The sequence below is a fragment of the Dendropsophus ebraccatus genome, chromosome 5 (assembly GCF_027789765.1).
Source record: "Dendropsophus ebraccatus isolate aDenEbr1 chromosome 5, aDenEbr1.pat, whole genome shotgun sequence".
NCBI classification, from domain to species: Eukaryota; Metazoa; Chordata; class Amphibia; order Anura; family Hylidae; genus Dendropsophus; species Dendropsophus ebraccatus.
Window position 1 is genome coordinate 13,983,456 of NC_091458.1, and position 19,745 is coordinate 14,003,200.

Here is a 19,745-nt window from a genome sequence, read left to right on the forward strand (position 1 = left end):
TTATTTATTTTTTTTTATTTATACTTTTTTTTACTATTATTTTTACTTATTTATATTTTACTGACCCTCTAGAATGGGATTGGCCTCCAGGACTTGTTGCTCTATCCACGAGTGCTGACCACTAATCGCCGCCAGAAACTGCAGGATCAGCTTGGTGCTCTCGGTTTTACCGGCACCAGATTCTCCGCTATAACAGATGACGCATCAATTAGCTCAGGGCTATAGAGAGTAACAACAATAAAGTAATACCAGCATATAACACTGCATGTGATAGCAACAACACTTACTTATTAAAATTTTTTCAGCCACCACTAGAGGGAGCTTATAAGCCTACTGCATACTTCTATATAGAATTCATTGGAAACAGTGAAGTAAGCTTCCCCTGGAGGCGTTGTGTAACTTCATGAGTATGCAGAGTTAAGTATTAAATAGTTTATCCATAGTTATAGTTTATTTGTTATGTGACCCAAAATCCAAAGACCCCATACCGAGAGTGTCGGGATTAGGGTCACGGGGAGTGTTTTTCTCACCTAATGATACAACACTGGTCCTTACTGTTTCGCTGCATGTTGAAGTAACAGTTGTCGGCTATGGCAAAGATGTGGGGGGGCATCTCTCCGATCTTTTTGTTGGTATACAGACGTATCTGGTCCGGAGTGTAGATGGGGAGCAGCTGGTAGGGGTTCACCGCCACTAAAATGGATCCAGTGTATGTCTGAAAGAGGAACGTAAAAGGTAAACAAGGGTCATATATGTTACCTATTATGACTATACATGCTTGATGGAGCAGTATAGTCCAAGTCTTATAATATATGGTACCATTATTTATATACATGTAATGTGGAATACGGGAATATACCAACCTGTACTGTGTTGTCATATATAGACCTGTACTTACTACAGGGTAGAAATAAGGGGTGCATAGGGAGTGGATACTTACCACCATGAATCCCAAATCTGTCAGACTCTTTAAGTCCAGCTGGGACAGTCAAGAAATGCTCTAATAACCACATACACCCTGTCCATTTTTTTACCCAGTTCCTCAGACAATCTAGTAAAAATCTGGACTGTATGGGAGGATCAGACTACACTGGGTTTATTTTGTAGTCTGTATCCATGGAGACACATAGGTCTGTATAAGAGCTGTATGCACAGAATGATAGGAGACTCAATGTTTAATATATAGGGCCCCTGCATACTGACAGACTATGCTGTCAATTCCTACTGGTTGGGGGTCCTCATTCTGAGTGTTGCTATGGGGCGGGAAGTGCCATTACATGCTCTACACAGAGTCAGGAACATCTTACATGCAAGACATGGATCATACCATGACATGACATAGGGCTATATAGCATGCACATGAGATGGAAGATGCAGCAGCTGACATGGCGGTGACCGGAGAACATGGCAGGGTAGTGAGATCCTAGCTCCACTATTACTGATAATGATCCCTTTTCCTGTGTGCACTCAGGCAGGTACTCCAAGATTGTGCAGCTCTGGGGTACAGAGGGATACGGGGTAGCACTAGGGGTAGTGTAATGTTCTTACCCATCTGCCCTCCAGCGCTGACTCTTCTTCCAAGCCATTTTCTGGCCATATGCTTTATAATACCATATGCCCGATCCTGCCAGACCTACTCAACTGTTTGACCCTGCCCCAGAGATCTAGTCTCATTATCTTACCTATCCCGGTATGTTTCATGCTGTCCCTCCATACACATGAACACTTAGCTTGCCAGAGCATCCATGTAGTTGTGGTGTCCCACCACTGGTGTTTCTCTTATGTACCTGTCTTAAAGTTCGCACTCAGGTTAAGTGGTGGATGAAGTATGCAGTTTCTCTACTAGGTGTCACTGTTCTGTGTATGTCTTATTTCTCATGCACAGCTGAAGGTAATGGGTTAAGTGTTTTTTGTCAAATGTTTTGTTCTGACCACTAGGAGGTTCTCTCTCTTTTCTGTCCTATCTTTTTCCTGCTCCTCTCTCTTAACCACACTCAGCCCCACCACTCACAGGAAGGTTTAGATAATACCCCTGTAGGAGGAGTTTGACTGGTTGAGGAAGTGGGTTCCGTTTAGTTTTGGTTTCTAGCGAGAGAGGACACACCAACCAGTCTCTGCAGAAGTTAAGCCAGGGCCTGGCTTCAGCCAGGACCCCTGACAGGGACCAGACATGAGTTAGTCATTGGAGGCCTGTGAGGACAGATGTGTGAGAGACCAGCTCAGTTAAAGATTTCTTTTATGAAAGCAGCTACGTTCGCCATGCATTGCTAAGCTACCATAGAGGAGAGCAGCCACATAGGAATACCCTAGCTCACGCTGCAAACTCCTCGAAAACGTGCAGGGCGATATCCTGTTAACAGAGGAATTGACCCCAATAAGAAAAAGATACCAGTATTGAGAAGGTCTATGTATCCTACTGCACAGTGCAGGTTGACTGGGAAAACTCGGTCACCTTGCTACACCCAGACAACCGTGCTACCCACCTAGAACGGGTTCTACGAAGCTAGGGGGCAGAAGGCGGTCAAACACAGGTCTAAACGTGAGTACGAGGATCACTTCAATACTCATATATTATATATATATATAATCTACACTACAGTTCTGGCAGAGTACAGGACCTACACTGGGCAAGGGCTCCTCTGGCAAACTCCTCTCCTGTTCTCTCTACCTTTACAAAGCACTACTACTACTTCTACCGAAGCTTCACTCTTTCAAGCAACTACTCCTACAGCACTCAGTCAGCATTTGAGTCTGGGTCAAGATTTTACTGTTTATCTGCCAAGTTCTACAGTAAACTATTATATTTTATTACAAAACGCACGAGGCTCTGCTTCTTCTGTCTGCACCTGCACCTATAAACACACTATTGGGTACACCTTGGGTTATTTTTCCCCTTTTTCCCGGGTGGGTCAACTACCACTCCAGGTTACTGTAACAAGAGCCCAAGGGACCCACCACAAACCCGGAGGTTACTGACCATATTGGGAGATAAATCGGCAAAATACATAAAGAGCGTCTCTCTCTCTGGAGGACCAGTTCTGTCCTACATTACACAGATCACCCATTGATGGGAATAGACACTGTGTAATACTTCATTTCCCCATGTGGTGGAGCCGCAGAGAAATAAAACACTTACTACTAGGCTTCCTACAGCTGATCGCTATGATCTGCTGATCTTTTTAGCATAAAAGGGATTGTCCACGTTGGACACGTACATCCCCAGTCTCTTCTATGCGTGCCAGGACCAGTATAGCAGATGGACATGATGGCTGGTTATACGGTATATACAACAAGCAGATGGCAGATGAGGTATAATGGTGGAATGGAGCCTTGATGGGGATGGCTACAGCGCCACCGTATACTCACCCGCCCGCCACAGTTAGTCTTAGGGAAGAAGAATAGATGATACAGTTATCAATCAGGTTATATACAGATCTGACCATGTAATATATAATCCAGGACACATCGATGGAGGGAGATCTACCAGGCCTTGTGCCGTCGCCCATAGCAACCAATCAGCTTTCATTGTTAAAACTTCCTGTGAAAAGTGATTGGCTGCCGTGGTAACCGTGATAAATCCCCCTCATAGTTTGATCAGTGCTTCTAGGTACTAGAAACCGTACACAAGCTGCTGTTGACGGATCTGTTATTCTGATTGATTCGTCCCATGGACCCCAAACACTCGTAGTCGCACTGATTGAGACCGTAGCAAGTAAGCAGCAGCACGATCTAATCACAGGGGCCGGATAAGGGACCCCATCAATTATAATAGATCCGTCAACAGCAGCTTGTTGACTGTTTTTCCCTGTAACGCTGGAAGATGGAGACTGAGACAATGGATGGGGTCCTCTCTCTCTCTCTCTCTCTCTCTCTCTCTCTATATATATATATATATATATATATATATATATATATATATATATATTGAGAGGCGGTGGCCTGGGTAACCCTAGTATTGCAGCGTGTCAGCATAAGTTATACCAGGTCACACCGCAGTCTCCTGGGGAACACGGCTCCTATTCTTATCATGAATTATTCAGGGCAGTGATGGGGTTAATTCTGCTCAAACAATGGCAGCCGCAACACACATTAATTGTTAATGCAGATCATGTAGACAGGAGGAGCGGGATCGGCCATAATGATCTGTCTCATATCTCCGCCGTGTATCGGTGTGACACCTTCCTGCACGGGAGCGCTAAATCCTAGTGGATACTGTTGTCACGTCATGGCTTGTACTCCAGTCACATCCAGAACTGCATTGAAAACTATGCTGGAAGATGCTTCCCTGGTGGTCTAGAGTACTAAAGGGATCTATGTCAGGTATCCTGGTGGTCTAGGGTACTGGAGAGATCTATGTCAGGTTCCCTGGTGGTCTAGGGTACTGGGGGGGATCTATGTCAGGTCCCCTGGTGGTCTAGGGTACTGGAGAGATCTATGTCAGGTCCCCTGGTAATCTAGAGTACTGGAGGGATCTATGTCAGGTCTCCTGGTGGTCTAGGGTACTGGAGAGATCTATGTCAGGTCTCCTGGTGGTCTTGGGTAATGAAGAGATCTATGTCAGGTCCCCTGGTGGTCTAGGGTACTGGAGGGATCTATGTCAGGTCTCTTAGTGGTCTAGGGTATTGGGGGGACTTATGTCAAGTCTCCTAGTGGTCTAGGGTATTGGGGGGACTTATGTCAGGTCCCCTGGTTGTCTAGGGTATTGGGGGACTTATGTCAGGTTTCCTGGTGGTCTAGGGTACTGGAGGGATCTATGTCAGGTCCCCTGCTGGTCTAGGGTACTGGAGGGATCTATGTCAGGTCCCCTGGTGGTCTAGGGTACTGGGGGATCTATGTCAGGTCCCCTGGTGGTCTAGGGTAAAGAAAGGAATCGTTCTGCTTCTCCAGTGGCCTTGGGTAGTATTCATATCTCCTGGTGTGGGGTGATTCACGTCTCCTTCCCTTGTGGTCTAAGGTAATGAATTCATGTCTTCTCTCCTGGTGGTCTAGGGTAGTGGAGGGATTTATGCCTCTTAAGGTAGAAGCAAGAATCATTTCCACCCCTCTGGTGGTCTAAAATAGTGTAAGGATTCATGTTTGCTTTTCTGGTGTCTATAGCAGAGGATGGAATCACTTATGCATCCCTGGCGGTCTAGGGTAGTGAAGGGATTCATGTCTGCTTCTCTGGTGGTATATTGCAGTAGAGGGAATTACATCTGCTTCCCTGGTGGTCTGAGGCAGTAGAGGGATTCATATCTCTTTCCCTGGTGGTCTAGGGTAGAGAAATGAATAGTTTCTGCATCCCTGGTGTTCTGGGGTAGTATTCATATCTGCTTCTCTTATGTTTAAACTGGTGGTGAGGTTCATACCTCCTTCCCTGGTGGTCCAAGCTACAGTCAAGAATCATTTCCCCACCTCTGGTGGTCTAAAATAGTGCGAAGATTCACGTTTGCATCCCTAATGGTAGAGGATGGAATCACGTATGCATCTCTGGTGATCTAGGAAACGGAGGGATTCACATCTGCTTCCCTGGTGGTCTAGAGTAGGGAATAATCCATGAATACTTCCCCAGTAGTCTGACACACTCCCTAACATAATACTGTAACTAAAAAACAGCAGGGGGCAGGTTCTATGCAACGGAGATAGTCAGCAAAATTCTGAATGCAGCTTTAGATGTGACTGGAGTATACATGCTGAAGCTCCACTTAAAGTGGTTGTTCACCGCTTTTTTCTTTTAAATTAACTGGTGCCAGAAAGTGCCAGAGACTTCTAATTCACTTCTATAAAAAAAAAAATCTTCCAGTACTTAACAGCTACTGAATGTCCTGCAGGAAGTGGTGTATTCTTTCCAGTCTGGAGAGCAGGAGAGGTTTTCTATGGGGATTTGCTGCTGCTCTGGACAGTTCCTGACATGGACAGAGGGGGCAGCAGAGAGCACTGTGTCAGACTGGAGAGAATACACCACTTCCTGCAGGACATGCAGCAGCACTACTGATTCAGCCTGATAAGAATAATCAGTGCAGTAACCCTTGCCCTGCTCCCTCCCTAGGATGTAGTTCTGGGATGGGGAACCTGCAGCAAAGCTACAACTCCCATCATGCCCTGGACAGGCTAAGCTGCGGGTTCCCCATAGCTGATGGCAGTGATGAGTAAGGACTATGGGGGGTATCCGCATCTGCAGACTCACGTAGATGAGGTGCTCCCTGTATCTGATGAGGAGGTTCCGCAGGATCCCGGCCTCATTGAGATCCCCCAGGCGGATCATGTCCTCCACCCCATGGATAGAGGTCGGGTGCATGGGTTTGATGTTGGTCGCATTCTGAGGAGATATCCAGTGTTCCTGTAAGGAAAATAGATCAATCATCAGTGATGGAGTCTTTCCTCCTACGCACTGTAGAATTATTAAAGGGGCACGCCGGCGAAAATATTGTCTTTCAAATCAACTGGTGTCAAAAAGTTATACAGAATTGTATTTTACTTCTATTTAAAAATCTCCAGTCCTCCAGTACTTATCAGCTGCTGTATGTCCTGCAGGAAGTGGTGTATTCTTTCCAGCCTGACACAGTGCTCTCTGCTGCCACCTCTGTCCATGTCAGGAACTGTCCAGAGCAGCAGCAAATCCCCATAGAAAACCTCTCCTGCTCTGGACAGTTCATTTGGAAAGAAAAAGATTTTGGCCGGAGTGCCCCTTTAAAGAACAAGTCACCATGACTAATAAAGCTGGATGACATCTAATGTGGCTGCTGACAGGTAAAATGGAAGGAAAAGACAAATCAATCATCTCTGCTTCCCTGGTGGTCTAGAGTAGGGGGCGGGAGATCATGTATGAAGAGTGATAGAGAGATTTATATCTACTTCCCTGGTGGTCTAGAGTAGGGGGGCGGGAGATCATGTATGAAGAGTGATAGAGAGATTTATATCTACTTCCCTGGTGGTCTAGAGTAGGGGGCGGGAGATCATGTATGAAGAGTGATAGAGAGATTTATATCTACTTCCCTGGTGGTCTAGAGTAGGGGGCGGGAGATCATGTATGAAGAGTGATAGAGAGATTTATATCTACTTCCCTGGTGGTCTAGAGTAGGGGGCGGGAGATCATGTATGAAGAGTGATAGAGAGATTTATATCTACTTCCCTGGTGGTCTAGAGTAGGGGGCAGGAGATCATGTATGAAGAGTGATAGAGAGATTTATATCTACTTCCCTGGTGGTCTAGAGTAGGGGGCGGGACATCATGTATGAAGAGTGATAGAGAGATTTATATCTACTTCCCTGGTGGTCTAGGGTAATGCAGGGATTTATGGTCTGCCTCCCTGGTGGTCCAAGATAGTTGAAGGTCTCATGTTTGTTTCCCTTGTGATCTAGGATATTTAAAGGAACACTCACAGCACAGATCTGCATATATGTGTGCCGCCATTTTCCTATTGCTGATCACTGAGCGGTGGGTACATACCGCCCATGCTGCTCTGTGATCCGCCATTTTCTTAAAAAAACGTTCCTTATCCCCCCGGCTGATCGAGTCACAAAGGTGTGTCAGAGCCCGCCCTGCAGTATCCCCTGGCCGCCTTCCCTGGCTGTCAATCATTCTGGAGGAGGCGGGTGGCAGCCTGCAAGATACTGCATCGCTGGAGTGCGGGGAGGCAGAGGCTGTGCATATCCTTTATGTATATCCTTTAAGGAATTTATGTCTGTCTCCCTGGTGGTCTAAGGTAGTAGTGGTGGGCATACAGCATGTGCAGCCAGTTCGGCTGCTCAGGGGCCCGGAGAGGGAGAGGGGCCCATCAGTGTCCAGCCACCTCACTGTTGTGCAGGGTAAGGATCAGAACAGAGGAGCAGGGCCTGCCAGTGTCCTGTACACAGAGGAGAGTGAGAAAGGACCTGATCACATGACCTGCAGGTCCTCAATGTTACCTTGTGAAGATCAGCTGGACTACAGAGAGGAGGAGGGGGAGGCCTGAGAGCTGTAAGTGCTGCATGTGTGTGTGTGTGTGTGTGTGTGTGTGTGTATGTATGTGTATGAGTGTGTGTGTGTATATATATATATATATATATATATATATATATATACATTTGTTAGTGTATCTACTGTACTGTATGTATGTATCTGTGTGTGTGTGTGTGTGTATGTCAGTATTGTCTGTGACAGTGGTGTATATGTGTGTGTTTGTGTATGTCTGCAGCGTCTCGAGTGATTGACAGGTTTTCTCCCAAAGATGTTCTGCAGCAGTTTCTATTAATGTTGTTAATGTGGTGATTGACAGATCTGCATATAAAGATGTTCTGCAGCAGATATTACTTATAGTTCCTATTACACTTGGGAGATGATTATCCTGTGTACGGTCTATTCATGGTGTATACATCTGCAGTAGTGTCATCACATCCCAGTGTATATGTGTGTATGTCAGTGGTGTATCTAGGTGAGTGGAGGGATTCATGTCTCCTTCCCTGGTGGTCTAGGGCAGTGGAGGGATTCATGTCTCCTTCCCTGGTGGTCTAGGGCAGTGGAGGGATTCATGTCTCCTTCCCTGGTGGTCTTGGGCAGTAGAGGGATTCATGTCTCCTTCCCTGGTGGTCTAGGTGAGTGGAAAGATTCATGTCTCCTTCCCTGGTGGTCTAGAGCAGTGGAGGGATTCATGTCTCCTTCCCTGGTGGTCTAGGTGAGTGGAAAGATTCATGTCTCCTTCCCTGGTGGTCTAGGGCAGTGGAGGGATTCATGTCTCCTTCCCTGGTGGTCTAGGTGAGTGGAAAGATTCATGTCTCCTTCCCTGGTGGTCTAGGGCAGTGGAGGGATTCATGTCTCCTTCCCTGGTGGTCTAGGTGAGTGGAAAGTTTCATGTCTCCTTCCCTGGTGGTCTAGGGCAGTGGAAGGATTTGTGTCTCCTACCCTGGTGGTCTAGGGCAGTGGAGGGATTATGTCTCCTTCCCTGGTGGTCTAGGGCAGTGGAGGGATTCATGTCTCCCTTCCTGGTGGTCTAGGGCAGTGGAGGGATTCATGTCTCCTTCCCTGGTGGTCTAGGGCAGTGGAGGGATTCATGTCTCCTTCCCTGGTGGTATAGGGCAGTGGAGGGATTCATGTCTCCTTCCCTGGTGCTCTAGGGCAGTGGAGGGATTCATGTCTCTTTCCCTGGTGGTCTAGGTGAGTAGGGGGGATTCATGTCTCATTCCCTGGTGGTCTAGGGCAGTAGAAGGATTCATGTCTCCTTCCCTGGTGGTCTAGGGCAGTGGAGGGATTCATGTCTCTTTCCCTGGTGGTCTAGGGCAGTGGAGGGATTCATGTCTCCTTCCCTGGTGGTCTAGGGCAGTAGAAGGATTCATGTCTCCTTCCCTGGTGGTCTAGGGCAGTAGAAGGATTCATGTCTCCTTCCCTGGTGGTATAGGGCAGTGGAGGGATTCATGTCTCCTTCCCTAGTGCTCTAGGGCAGTGGAGGGATTCATGTCTCTTTCCCTGGTGGTCTAGGTGAGTGGGGGGATTCATGTCTCATTTCCTGGTGGTCTAGGGCAGTAGAAGGATTCATGTCTCCTTCCCTGGTGGTCTAGGGCAGTGAGGGGATTCACGTCTCCTTCCCTGGTGGTCTAGGGCAGTGGAGGGATTCATATCTCCTTCCCTGGTGGTCTAGGGCAGTGGAGGGATTCATGTCTCTTTCCCTGGTGGTCTAGGGCAGTGGAGGGATTCATGTCTCCTTCCCTGGTGGTCTAGGGCAGTGGAGGGATTCATGTCTCCTTCCCTGGTGGTCTAGGGCAGTAGAGGGATTATGTCATTACCCTCCCCCACCCTGTGTGATCCCACTTACATTTCCTTCATCATCCAGGACCTGGATCTGACCGGAGTCACACAGCTTAACCACAGCTCCAACCGGAACATCAAACTCTCGACCCGTCTTGAGGTCCAACCAGACATAGTCGCCCTGAAAGAAGAGAACGAAACACGACTTATATTCTGCTCCTCAATGTGAACAGTCACCTTTTATATCAGGACCATGTAAGGAGGTCCTGGTGGTCCTCAGTGTATTATTTTCACCTTGGTCTATTATAGAAGACCAGTGTATGGCAGGGAGGTCCGAGCCCACCACATATGCACCTTGGTCTCATGAGGTGAATGAACAATCCTGCTAAAAGAGTGGTCTGGTTTCAGTACCCAGTTAGTAACTACAGGGAGATTGGTTACAAAGAGCGTCTCCAGCCTTGGAGGACCCATTTATTCCAATAACAGCTGTGTAATACCATGTTTCACCTGCGGGGGTGCTGCAGGGAAAGGGATCACTTGATGCAGGTTACCCCCACTGTTCCCTGATGGTCTCTGATGGTCCAGCACGAGGACATTGTGTGATCTGTATATTGTTGACTCTCTAAAATCACCACAAAAATAATATAATAATCTCTTTTATCACAAATCAATATAATATTATTTGTACTAATCTCATCCGAAACTATAGTGATGTCATCTGGATTAAATCACATGTAGATCACTAAATCACTGAACCCCCTGGGATGTAAATCACTGGATCCCCATGAAACGTAAAACACTAAGTCACTGGATCCCATGGAATGTAAATCACTGGATCCCCGTGGAATGTAAAACACTAAATCAGTGGATCCCTGTTGAATGTAAATCCCTGGATCCCCATGGAATATAAATCGCTGGATCCTCTGGAATGTAAAAACACTAAATCACTGGATACCCATGGAATATAAATCACTATATCACTGGATCACTGTGGAATGTAAATCACTGGATCCCCATGGAATGTACATAACTAAATTACTGGATCTCGTGGAATGTAAAACACTAAATCACTGCATCCTGTGGAATGTAAATCACTGGATCCCCATGGAATGTACATCACTATATCACTGGATCCCCATGGAATGTACATAACTAAATTACTGGATCTCGTGGAATGTAAAACACTAAATCACTGCATCCTGTGAAATGTAAATCACTGGATCCTGTGTGGAATGTAAAACACCAAATCACTGGATCCCTGAGGAATGTAAATCACTGGATCCCCGAGGAATGTAAATCACTGGATCCCTGTGGAATGTAAATCACTGGATCCCTGTGGAATGTAAATCACTAAATCATTGTAAATGTAAATCACTGGATCCCTGTGGAATGTAAAACACTAAATGACTGGATCCCCATGGAATATAAATAACTGGTTCCATGTGGAATGTAAATCACTAAATCATTTTAAATGTAAATCAGTGGATTGCTGTGAAATGAAATCACTGAATCACCAGGGACATGAGAGTAAAACACTAGATTACTAGAATCAGGACGCTAACCAATTACCGGGTAACTGGACAGGGAGAAAGTCTTGGCCACTAGGTGTCTCACTTCTCTGCAGTCTGCTGTCCACTGCCTGTTGTCAGAGGAGATTTGTCCTAGTAACAGCTAGATGAGGACAGATCATAGGAAGTGGAGGTGGGGCTTAGCATGTGCTCTGTGCAGGAGAGAGGGAGAGATCCTGTAAATCAAGGCTTCCTTCTCATCTCTGACCAATTATACAGCTCAGGGCAGCGGAACAATGAGATATTGATATTGAGGATGTATCCTCGCCATAGGTCATGACTAAAAAAGTCCTAGAAAACCCCTTTAAACTTCTGGATCAGCAGGGATTATAGAGTTAATGACTAGATAATCAGGTATAGGACTATTAAATCTCTGGATCACAACAAACAGAACACTAATCCAGTAAAGGACAGGGATCATACCGCTGAGTGAGTCACCCTCACAATGTTATGTGATTGCTGAGACCCAGGCACCGTACCAGTGAGTCACCAGGGAGGTGCTGATGCCTGGTACAGTACAAAAGTACAACAGTACCATACAGTGCCTACATAATAGTGCCACAGATACATATAGAACAGTACCGTACAGTGCCCACATCATAGTGCCACAGATACATATAGAACAGTACCGTACAGTGCCCACATAATAGTGCCATATATTAACTATATAACAGTACCGTACAGTGCCCACATAATAGTGCCACAGATACATATATAACAATACCGTACAGTGCCCACATAATAGTGCCACATATTAACTATATAACAGTACCATACAGTGCCCACATAATAGTGCCACAGATACATATATAACAGTACCGTACAGTGCCCACATAATAGTGCCATATATTAACTATATAACAGTACCATACAGTGCCCACATAATAGTGCCATATATTAACTATATAACAGTACTATACAGTGCCCACATAATAGTGCCACAGATACATATATAACAGTACCGTACAGTGCCCACATAATAGTGCCACATATTAACTATATAACAGTACCATACAGTGCCCACATAATAGTGCCATATATTAACTATATAACAGTACTATACAGTGCCCACATAATAGTGCCACAGATACATATATAACAGTACCGTACAGTGCCCACATAATAGTGCCATATATTAACTATATAACAGTACCATACAGTGCCCACATAATAGTGCCACAGATACATATATAACAGTACCGTACAGTGCCCACATAATAGTGCCATATATTAACTATATAACAGTACCATACAGTGCCCACATAATAGTGCCACAGATACATATATAACAGTACCGTACAGTGCCCACATAATAGTGCCATATATTAACTATATAACAGTACCATACAGTGCCCACATAATAGTGCCACAGATACATATATAACAGTACCGTACAGTGCCCACATAATAGTGCCACATATTAACTATATAACAGTACCGTACAGTGCCCACATAATAGTGCCACATGTTAACTATATAACAGTACTGCACAGTGCCCACATAATAGTGCCACATATTAACTATATAACAGTACCGTACAATGCCCACATAATAGTGCCACATATTAACTATATAACAGTACCGTACAGTGCCCACATAATAGTGCCACATATTAACTATATAACAGTACCGTACAGTGCCCACATAATAGTGCCACATATTAACTATATAACAGTACCGCACAGTGCCCACATAATAGTGCCACATATTAACTATATAACAGTACCGTACAGTGCCCACATAATAGTGCCACATATTAACTATATAACAGTACCGCACAGTGCCCACATAATAGTGCCACAGATACATATATAACAGTACTGTACAGTGCCCACATAATAGTGCCACATATTAACTATATAACAGTACCGTACAGTGCCCACATAATAGTGCCACAGATACATATATAACAGTACTGTACAGTGCCCACATAATAGTGCCACATATTAACTATATAACAGTACCGCACAGTGCCCACATAATAGTGCCACAGATACATATATAACAGTACTGTACAGTGCCCACATAATAGTGCCACATATTAACTATATAACAGTACCGCACAGTGCCCACATAATAGTGCCACAGATACATATATAACAGTACTGTACAGTGCCCACATAATAGTGCCACATATTAACTATATAACAGTACCGTACAGTGCCCACATATTAGTGCTACAGATATAATATATAACAGTACCGTACAGTGCCCACATTATAGTGCCACAGATTACATATATAACAGTACTGCACAGTGCCCACATATTAGTGCTACAGATATAATATATAACAGTACCATACAGTTCCCACATTATAGTGCCACAGATTACATATATAACAGTACTGTACAGTGCCCACATATTAGTGCTACAGATTACATATATAACAGTACTGTACAGTGCCCACATCATAGTGCCACATATTAACTATATAACAGTACTGCACAGTGCCCACATAATAGTGCTACAGATATAATATATAACAGTACCGTACAGTGCCCACATTATAGTGCCACAGATTAACTATATAACAGTACCGTACAGTGCCCACATAATAGTGCCACATATTAACTATATAACAGTACCGTACAGTGCCCACATATTAGTGCCACAGATTACATATTTAACAGTACCGTACAGTGCCCACATAGTGCTACAGATATACTATATAACAGTACCGTACAGTGCCCACATTATAGTGCCACAGATTACAACATATATAACAGTACTGTACAGTGCCCACATAATAGTGCCACATATTAACTAAATCAGTGATTTTCAACCTTTTTTGAGCCGCGGCACACTTTTTATACTTAAAAAATCCCGGGGCACACCACCAACCAAAATGGCAGAAAATGACACTAAAAAAGTATATATTATACATATAGTTAATAATATAGATTCGCAAATGTTTTTATACTAACTCAATGTGAAACCTGGGCCTGTTTTCTTCTCCCCCCTGTGCTTCTCTCCTGTGCTTCTCTCCACCATACTTCTCCCCCCTGTGCTTCTCTCCCCATGCTTCTTTCCACCATACTTCTCCCCCCTGCTTCTCTCCTGTGCTTCTCTCCCCCGTGCTTCTCTCCTGTGCTTCTCTCCCCCGTGCTTCTCTCCTGTGCTTCTCTCCACCATACTTCTCCCCCCTGCTTCTCTCCTGTGCTTCTCTCCACCATACTTCTCCCCCCTGCTTCTCTCCTGTGCTTCTCTCCCCCGTGCTTCTCTCCTGTGCTTCTCTCCCCCATGCTTCTCTCCCCCTGCTTCTCTCCTGTGCTTCTCTCCTGTGCTTCTCTCCACCATACTTCTCCCCCCTGCTTCTCTCCTGTGCTTCTCTCCCCCGTGCTTCTCTCCACCATACTTCTCCCCCCTGTGCTTCTCTCCCCATGCTTCTTTCCACCATACTTCTCCCCCCTGCTTCTCTCCTGTGCTTCTCTCCCCCGTGCTTCTCTCCACCAAACTTCTCTCCCCCCTGCTTCTCCCCCATCCCCAGGTTTCTCTCCCCCATTGTTTTATCCTGTTTCACAGGGGCACCATAGTTTGGGGAACTTTCTCCGCGGCACACCCGACCATGTGTCGCGGCACACTAGTGTGCCACGGCACACTGGTTGAAAATCACTGAACTATATAACAGTACCGTACAGTGCCCACATAATACTGCCACATATTAACTATATAACAGTACCGTACAGTGCCCACATATTAGTGCCACAGATTACATATATAACAGTACCATACAGTGCCCACATAATAGTGCCACATATTAACTATATAACAGTACCGCACAGTGCCCACATATTAGTGCTACAGATATAATATATAACAGTACCGTACAGTGCCCACATTATAGTGCCACAGATTAGATATATAACAGTACCATACAGTGCCCATATAGTAATGTTACAGCATGTCTATATTATAGTGCCCCACAGTAAATATATAACAGTACCATATAGTGTCTACATAACAGTATCCCACTTATAATTGCTACATATCAAATATGTACAACAGTGTCCCATAATAAATGCACAACAGTACCATCATATTCCTTCATAATAGCTCTACACGGTGCTAACATAGTAGTGCTGCACATTATTTATGAAATGCCATACAGTGCCCAAATAATAACAATATGCACCATGTGACATATCATTACCATGTAGTGCCTATATAATAGTACCCGACATTACATACATAACAGTACCCTACACTACCTGCAAAATAGTGCCACAGGTTAAATATATAATGGTACCATACAATACCTACATAAGGGTATGAGTAGGATAGTATATGATCTACAGTATATAAATGTTAGTGTCACAGATAGCAGTAGTATACAGTGCCTACACAATAGTGGCATGGATAGCAGTAGTATACAGTACCTACATATCAGTGCCACAGATAGCAGTAGTATACAGTGCCTACACAATAGTGGCATAGATAGCAGTAGTATACAGTACCTACACAATAGTGGCATAGATAGCAGTAGTATACAGTACCTACATATCAGTGCCACAGATAGCAGTAGTATACAGTACAATACCTACAAAACAGTGCCACAGATAGCAGTAGTATACAGTAACTACATACCAGTGCCACAGACAGCAGTAGTATACAGTAACTACATATCAGTACCACAGATAGCAGTAGTATACAGTAACTACACATCACTGCCACAGACAGCAGTAGTATACAGTAACTACATATCAGTACCACAGATAGCAGTAGTATACAGTACAATACCTACAAAACAGTGCCACAGATAGCAGTAGTATACAGTAACTACATACCAGTGCCACAGATAGCAGTAGTATACAGTAATTACATATCAGTACCACAGATAGCAGTAGTATACAGTACATTACCTACAAAACAGTGCCACAGATAGCAGTAGTATACAGTGCCTACATATCAGTGCCACAGATAGCAGTAATATAGTGCCACAGATAGCAGTAGTATAGTGCCACAGATAGCAGTAGTATACAGTAACTACATATCAGTGCCACAGATAGCAGTAGTGTACAGTACCTATATATCAGTGTCACAGATAGCAATAGCAGTAGTATACAGTACCTACATATCAGTGCCACAGATAGCAGTAGTATACAGTAACTACATATCAGTGCCACAGACAGCAGTAGTATACAGTAACTACATATCAGTACCACAGATAGCAGTAGTATACAGTACATTACCTACAAAACAGTGCCACGGATAGCAGTAGTATACAGTGCCTACATATCAGTGCCACAGATAGCAGTAGTACAGTGCCACAGATAGCAGTAGTACAGTGCCACAGATAGCAGTAGTATACAGTAACTACATATCAGTGCCACAGACAGCAGTAGTATACAGTAACTACATATCAGTACCACAGATAGCAGTAGTATACAGTACATTACCTACAAAACAGTGCCACAGATAGCAGTAGTATACAGTACATTACCTACAAAACAGTGCCACAGATAGCAGTAGTATACAGTGCCTACATATCAGTGCCACAGATAGCAGTAGTACAGTGCCACAGATAGCAGTAGTACAGTGCCACAGATAGCAGTAGTATACAGTAACTACACATCAGTGCCACAGATAGCAGTAGTATACAGTAACTACACATCAGTGCCACAAATAGCAGTAGTATACAGTACCCACATATCAGTGCCACAGACAGAAGTAGTATACAGTACCTACATATCAGTGTCACAGATAGCAATAGTATACAGTGTCTTCTTATCAGTAGTATAGTGCAGTAGCAGATAGCAGTAGTATACAGCATCATTATGTAAATGTTGTGAGGACATCTATGGTGCAGTCCCAACAATGGTAATTCCCAGCAATTGTTAATTCATTTCAATGAATGTTTTTTTTTTTTTTTAAACCCAAGACTTTTAAGATATCTCCAGATACCACTGGTCCCCACTCCCACACATGGCACCCCATTATTATGGTAAGGTTAGATACCACTCCTCCCCACTCCCACACATGGCACCCCACTATTATGGTAAGGTTAGATATCTCCGGATACCACTGGTCCCCACTCCCAGACATGGCACCCCACTATTATGGTAAGGTTAGATATCTCCGGATACCACTCGTCCCCACTCCCACACATGGCACCCCATTATTATGGTAAGGTTAGATATCACTCCTCCCCACTCCCACACATGGCACCCCACTATTATGTTAAGGTTAGATATCTCTGGATACCACTCGTCCCCACTCCCAGACATGGCACCCCACTATTATGGTAAGGTTAGATATCTCTGGATACCACTGGTCCCCACTCCCAGACATGGCACCCCACTATTATGGTAAGGTTAGATATCTCTGGATACCACTCGTCCCCACTCCCACACATGGCACCCCACTATTATGGTAAGGTTAGATATCTCCGGATACCACTGGTCCCCACTCCCACACATGGCACCCCACTATTATGGTAAGGTTAGATATCTCCGGATACCACTGGTCCCCACTCCCAGACATGGCACCCCACTATTATGGTAAGGTTAGATATCTCCTGATACCACTGGTCCCCACTCCCACACATGGCACCCCACTATTATGGTAAGGTTAGATATCTCTGGATACCACTCGTCCCCACTCCCAGACATGGCACCCCACTATTATGGTAAGGTTAGATATCTCTGGATACCACTCGTCCCCACTCCCAGACATGGCACCCCACTATTATGGTAAGGTTAGATATCTCCGGATACCACTGGTCCCCACTCCCACACATGGCACCCCACTATTATGGTAAGGTTAGATATCTCCGGATACCACTCGTCCCCACTCCCACACATGGCACCCCACTATTATGGTAAGGTTAGATATCTCCGGATACCACTTGTCCCCACTCCCACACATGGCACCCCACTATTATGGTAAGGTTAGATATCTCCGGATACCACTTGTCCCCACTCCCACACATGGCACCCCACTATTATGGTAAGGTTAGATCTCTCTCACCGGTAGTAGCGTGCTGGGTTTCAGCGCCTGGTTAATGTTACGTAACAGAGCCCACTTGCCCTGGTCCTTCTCCAAGACTTCCTCCACTCCCCTACGTTGGTACATCCCGACCTTGTCAGTCAATGGTTAAAAACAATGCAAAGCAACCGTGCAGGCGACGATCTCACCACCATGCTCTCCGCCACTATGTGACGCAATGTCCGACAAGGTCCAATAATCCACAATAATGCGATCAAAGGCAAATCTTCATCATATCTGAAGACGTCGCAAAAAAAACCCAAAACATTCCTCGAAGAGTCACCAAGAGTTAAAGAGTCTTCTACATCCACCATCGAAAGGCAACGTTGTTACTTCAAAAATACTTAAAACTTATGCGGAGCTGAGGCGCCTTGTTTTGGCGAGATCCTGGTGGACTCTGAGACTGATCGTTCTCCTCTGAGGAGCCTTAGAGAGTCCGTCCTGGTACTTATTAATCTGCAGATGGTCCTGGTTGTATGTAACACATGGCTTCTGATTAACTTAATGCCCTAACAACCACCAGTAAAGGCAAAGCACTAAGGGAACCCAAAACCAAGACCCACCTGCAGCTCCTTCGCGTCTCCACAGATAACCTGCTGCCATAGCAACCGCTCTCTAAATCATTCATGGATCTGTCACCTTAAGCAGTTCCTGCTCCTCCGAGTAGTCACTTCTGGCCTGGGCTCCAAGGAATCAATTCCCACTAAGTAAAACCAATTGATGGATTCATTGATGGAAGACGCCTGCGAGTGACCAGAGATCAGTGACCTGAGATCAGAGAGTGACCAGAGACTACAGAGAGAGCAGAGATCAGTGACCAGAGATCAGAGAGTGACCAGAGGCTACAGTGAGAGCAGAGATCAGTGACCAGAGACTACAGAGAGAGCAGAGATCAGTGACCAGAGACTACAGAGTGACCAGAGGCTACAGAGAGAGCAGAGATCAGTGACCAGAGACTACAGAGAGAGCAGAGATCAGTGACCAGAGATCAGAGAGTGACCAGAGGCTACAGAGAGAGCAGAGATCAGTGACCAGAGACTACAGAGAGAGCAGAGATCAGTGACCAGAGATCAGAGAGTGACCAGAGGCTACAGAGAGAGCAGAGATCAGTGACCAGAGACTACAGTGAGAGCAGAGATCAGTGACCAGAGATCAGAGAGTGACCAGAGACTACAGAGAGAGCAGAGATCAGTGACCAGAGATCAGAGAGTGACCAGAGGCTACAGAGAGAGCAGAGATCAGTGACCAGAGACTACAGAGAGAGCAGAGATCAGTGACCAGAGACTACAGAGAGAGCAGAGATCAGTGACCAGAGATCAGAGAGTGACCAGAGGCTACAGAGAGAGCAGAGATCAGTGACCAGAGACTACAGAGTGACCAGAGGCTACAGAGAGAGCAGAGATCAGTGACCAGAGACTACAGAGTGACCAGAGGCTACAGAGAGAGCAGAGATCAGTGACCAGAGACTACAGAGTGACCAGAGGCTACAGAGA

The 19,745-nt window shown here is 45.2% G+C and overlaps 1 protein-coding gene across 3 annotated transcripts in view; it reads right to left on the minus strand.

Moving 5' to 3' along the window:
- The window catches only part of MYO7A (myosin VIIA), a 121,776-nt gene that overhangs the window by 72,092 nt on the left and 29,939 nt on the right, over positions 1 to 19,745 (minus strand). For 2 of the 3 annotated variants that reach the window (XM_069969536.1, XM_069969535.1), the window contains exons 1-5: positions 18,235 to 18,339; positions 9,767 to 9,880; positions 6,167 to 6,319; positions 531 to 715; positions 66 to 187 (exon numbers count right to left, since the gene is read on the minus strand). In XM_069969536.1, the coding sequence (XP_069825637.1) occupies positions 66 to 187; positions 531 to 715; positions 6,167 to 6,319; positions 9,767 to 9,880; positions 18,235 to 18,339 (679 nt within the window). Of the gene's footprint in view, positions 1 to 65; positions 188 to 530; positions 716 to 6,166; positions 6,320 to 9,766; positions 9,881 to 18,234; positions 18,340 to 19,745 lie in introns of those variants that run through there. The other variant, XM_069969537.1, reaches the window with a different exon arrangement.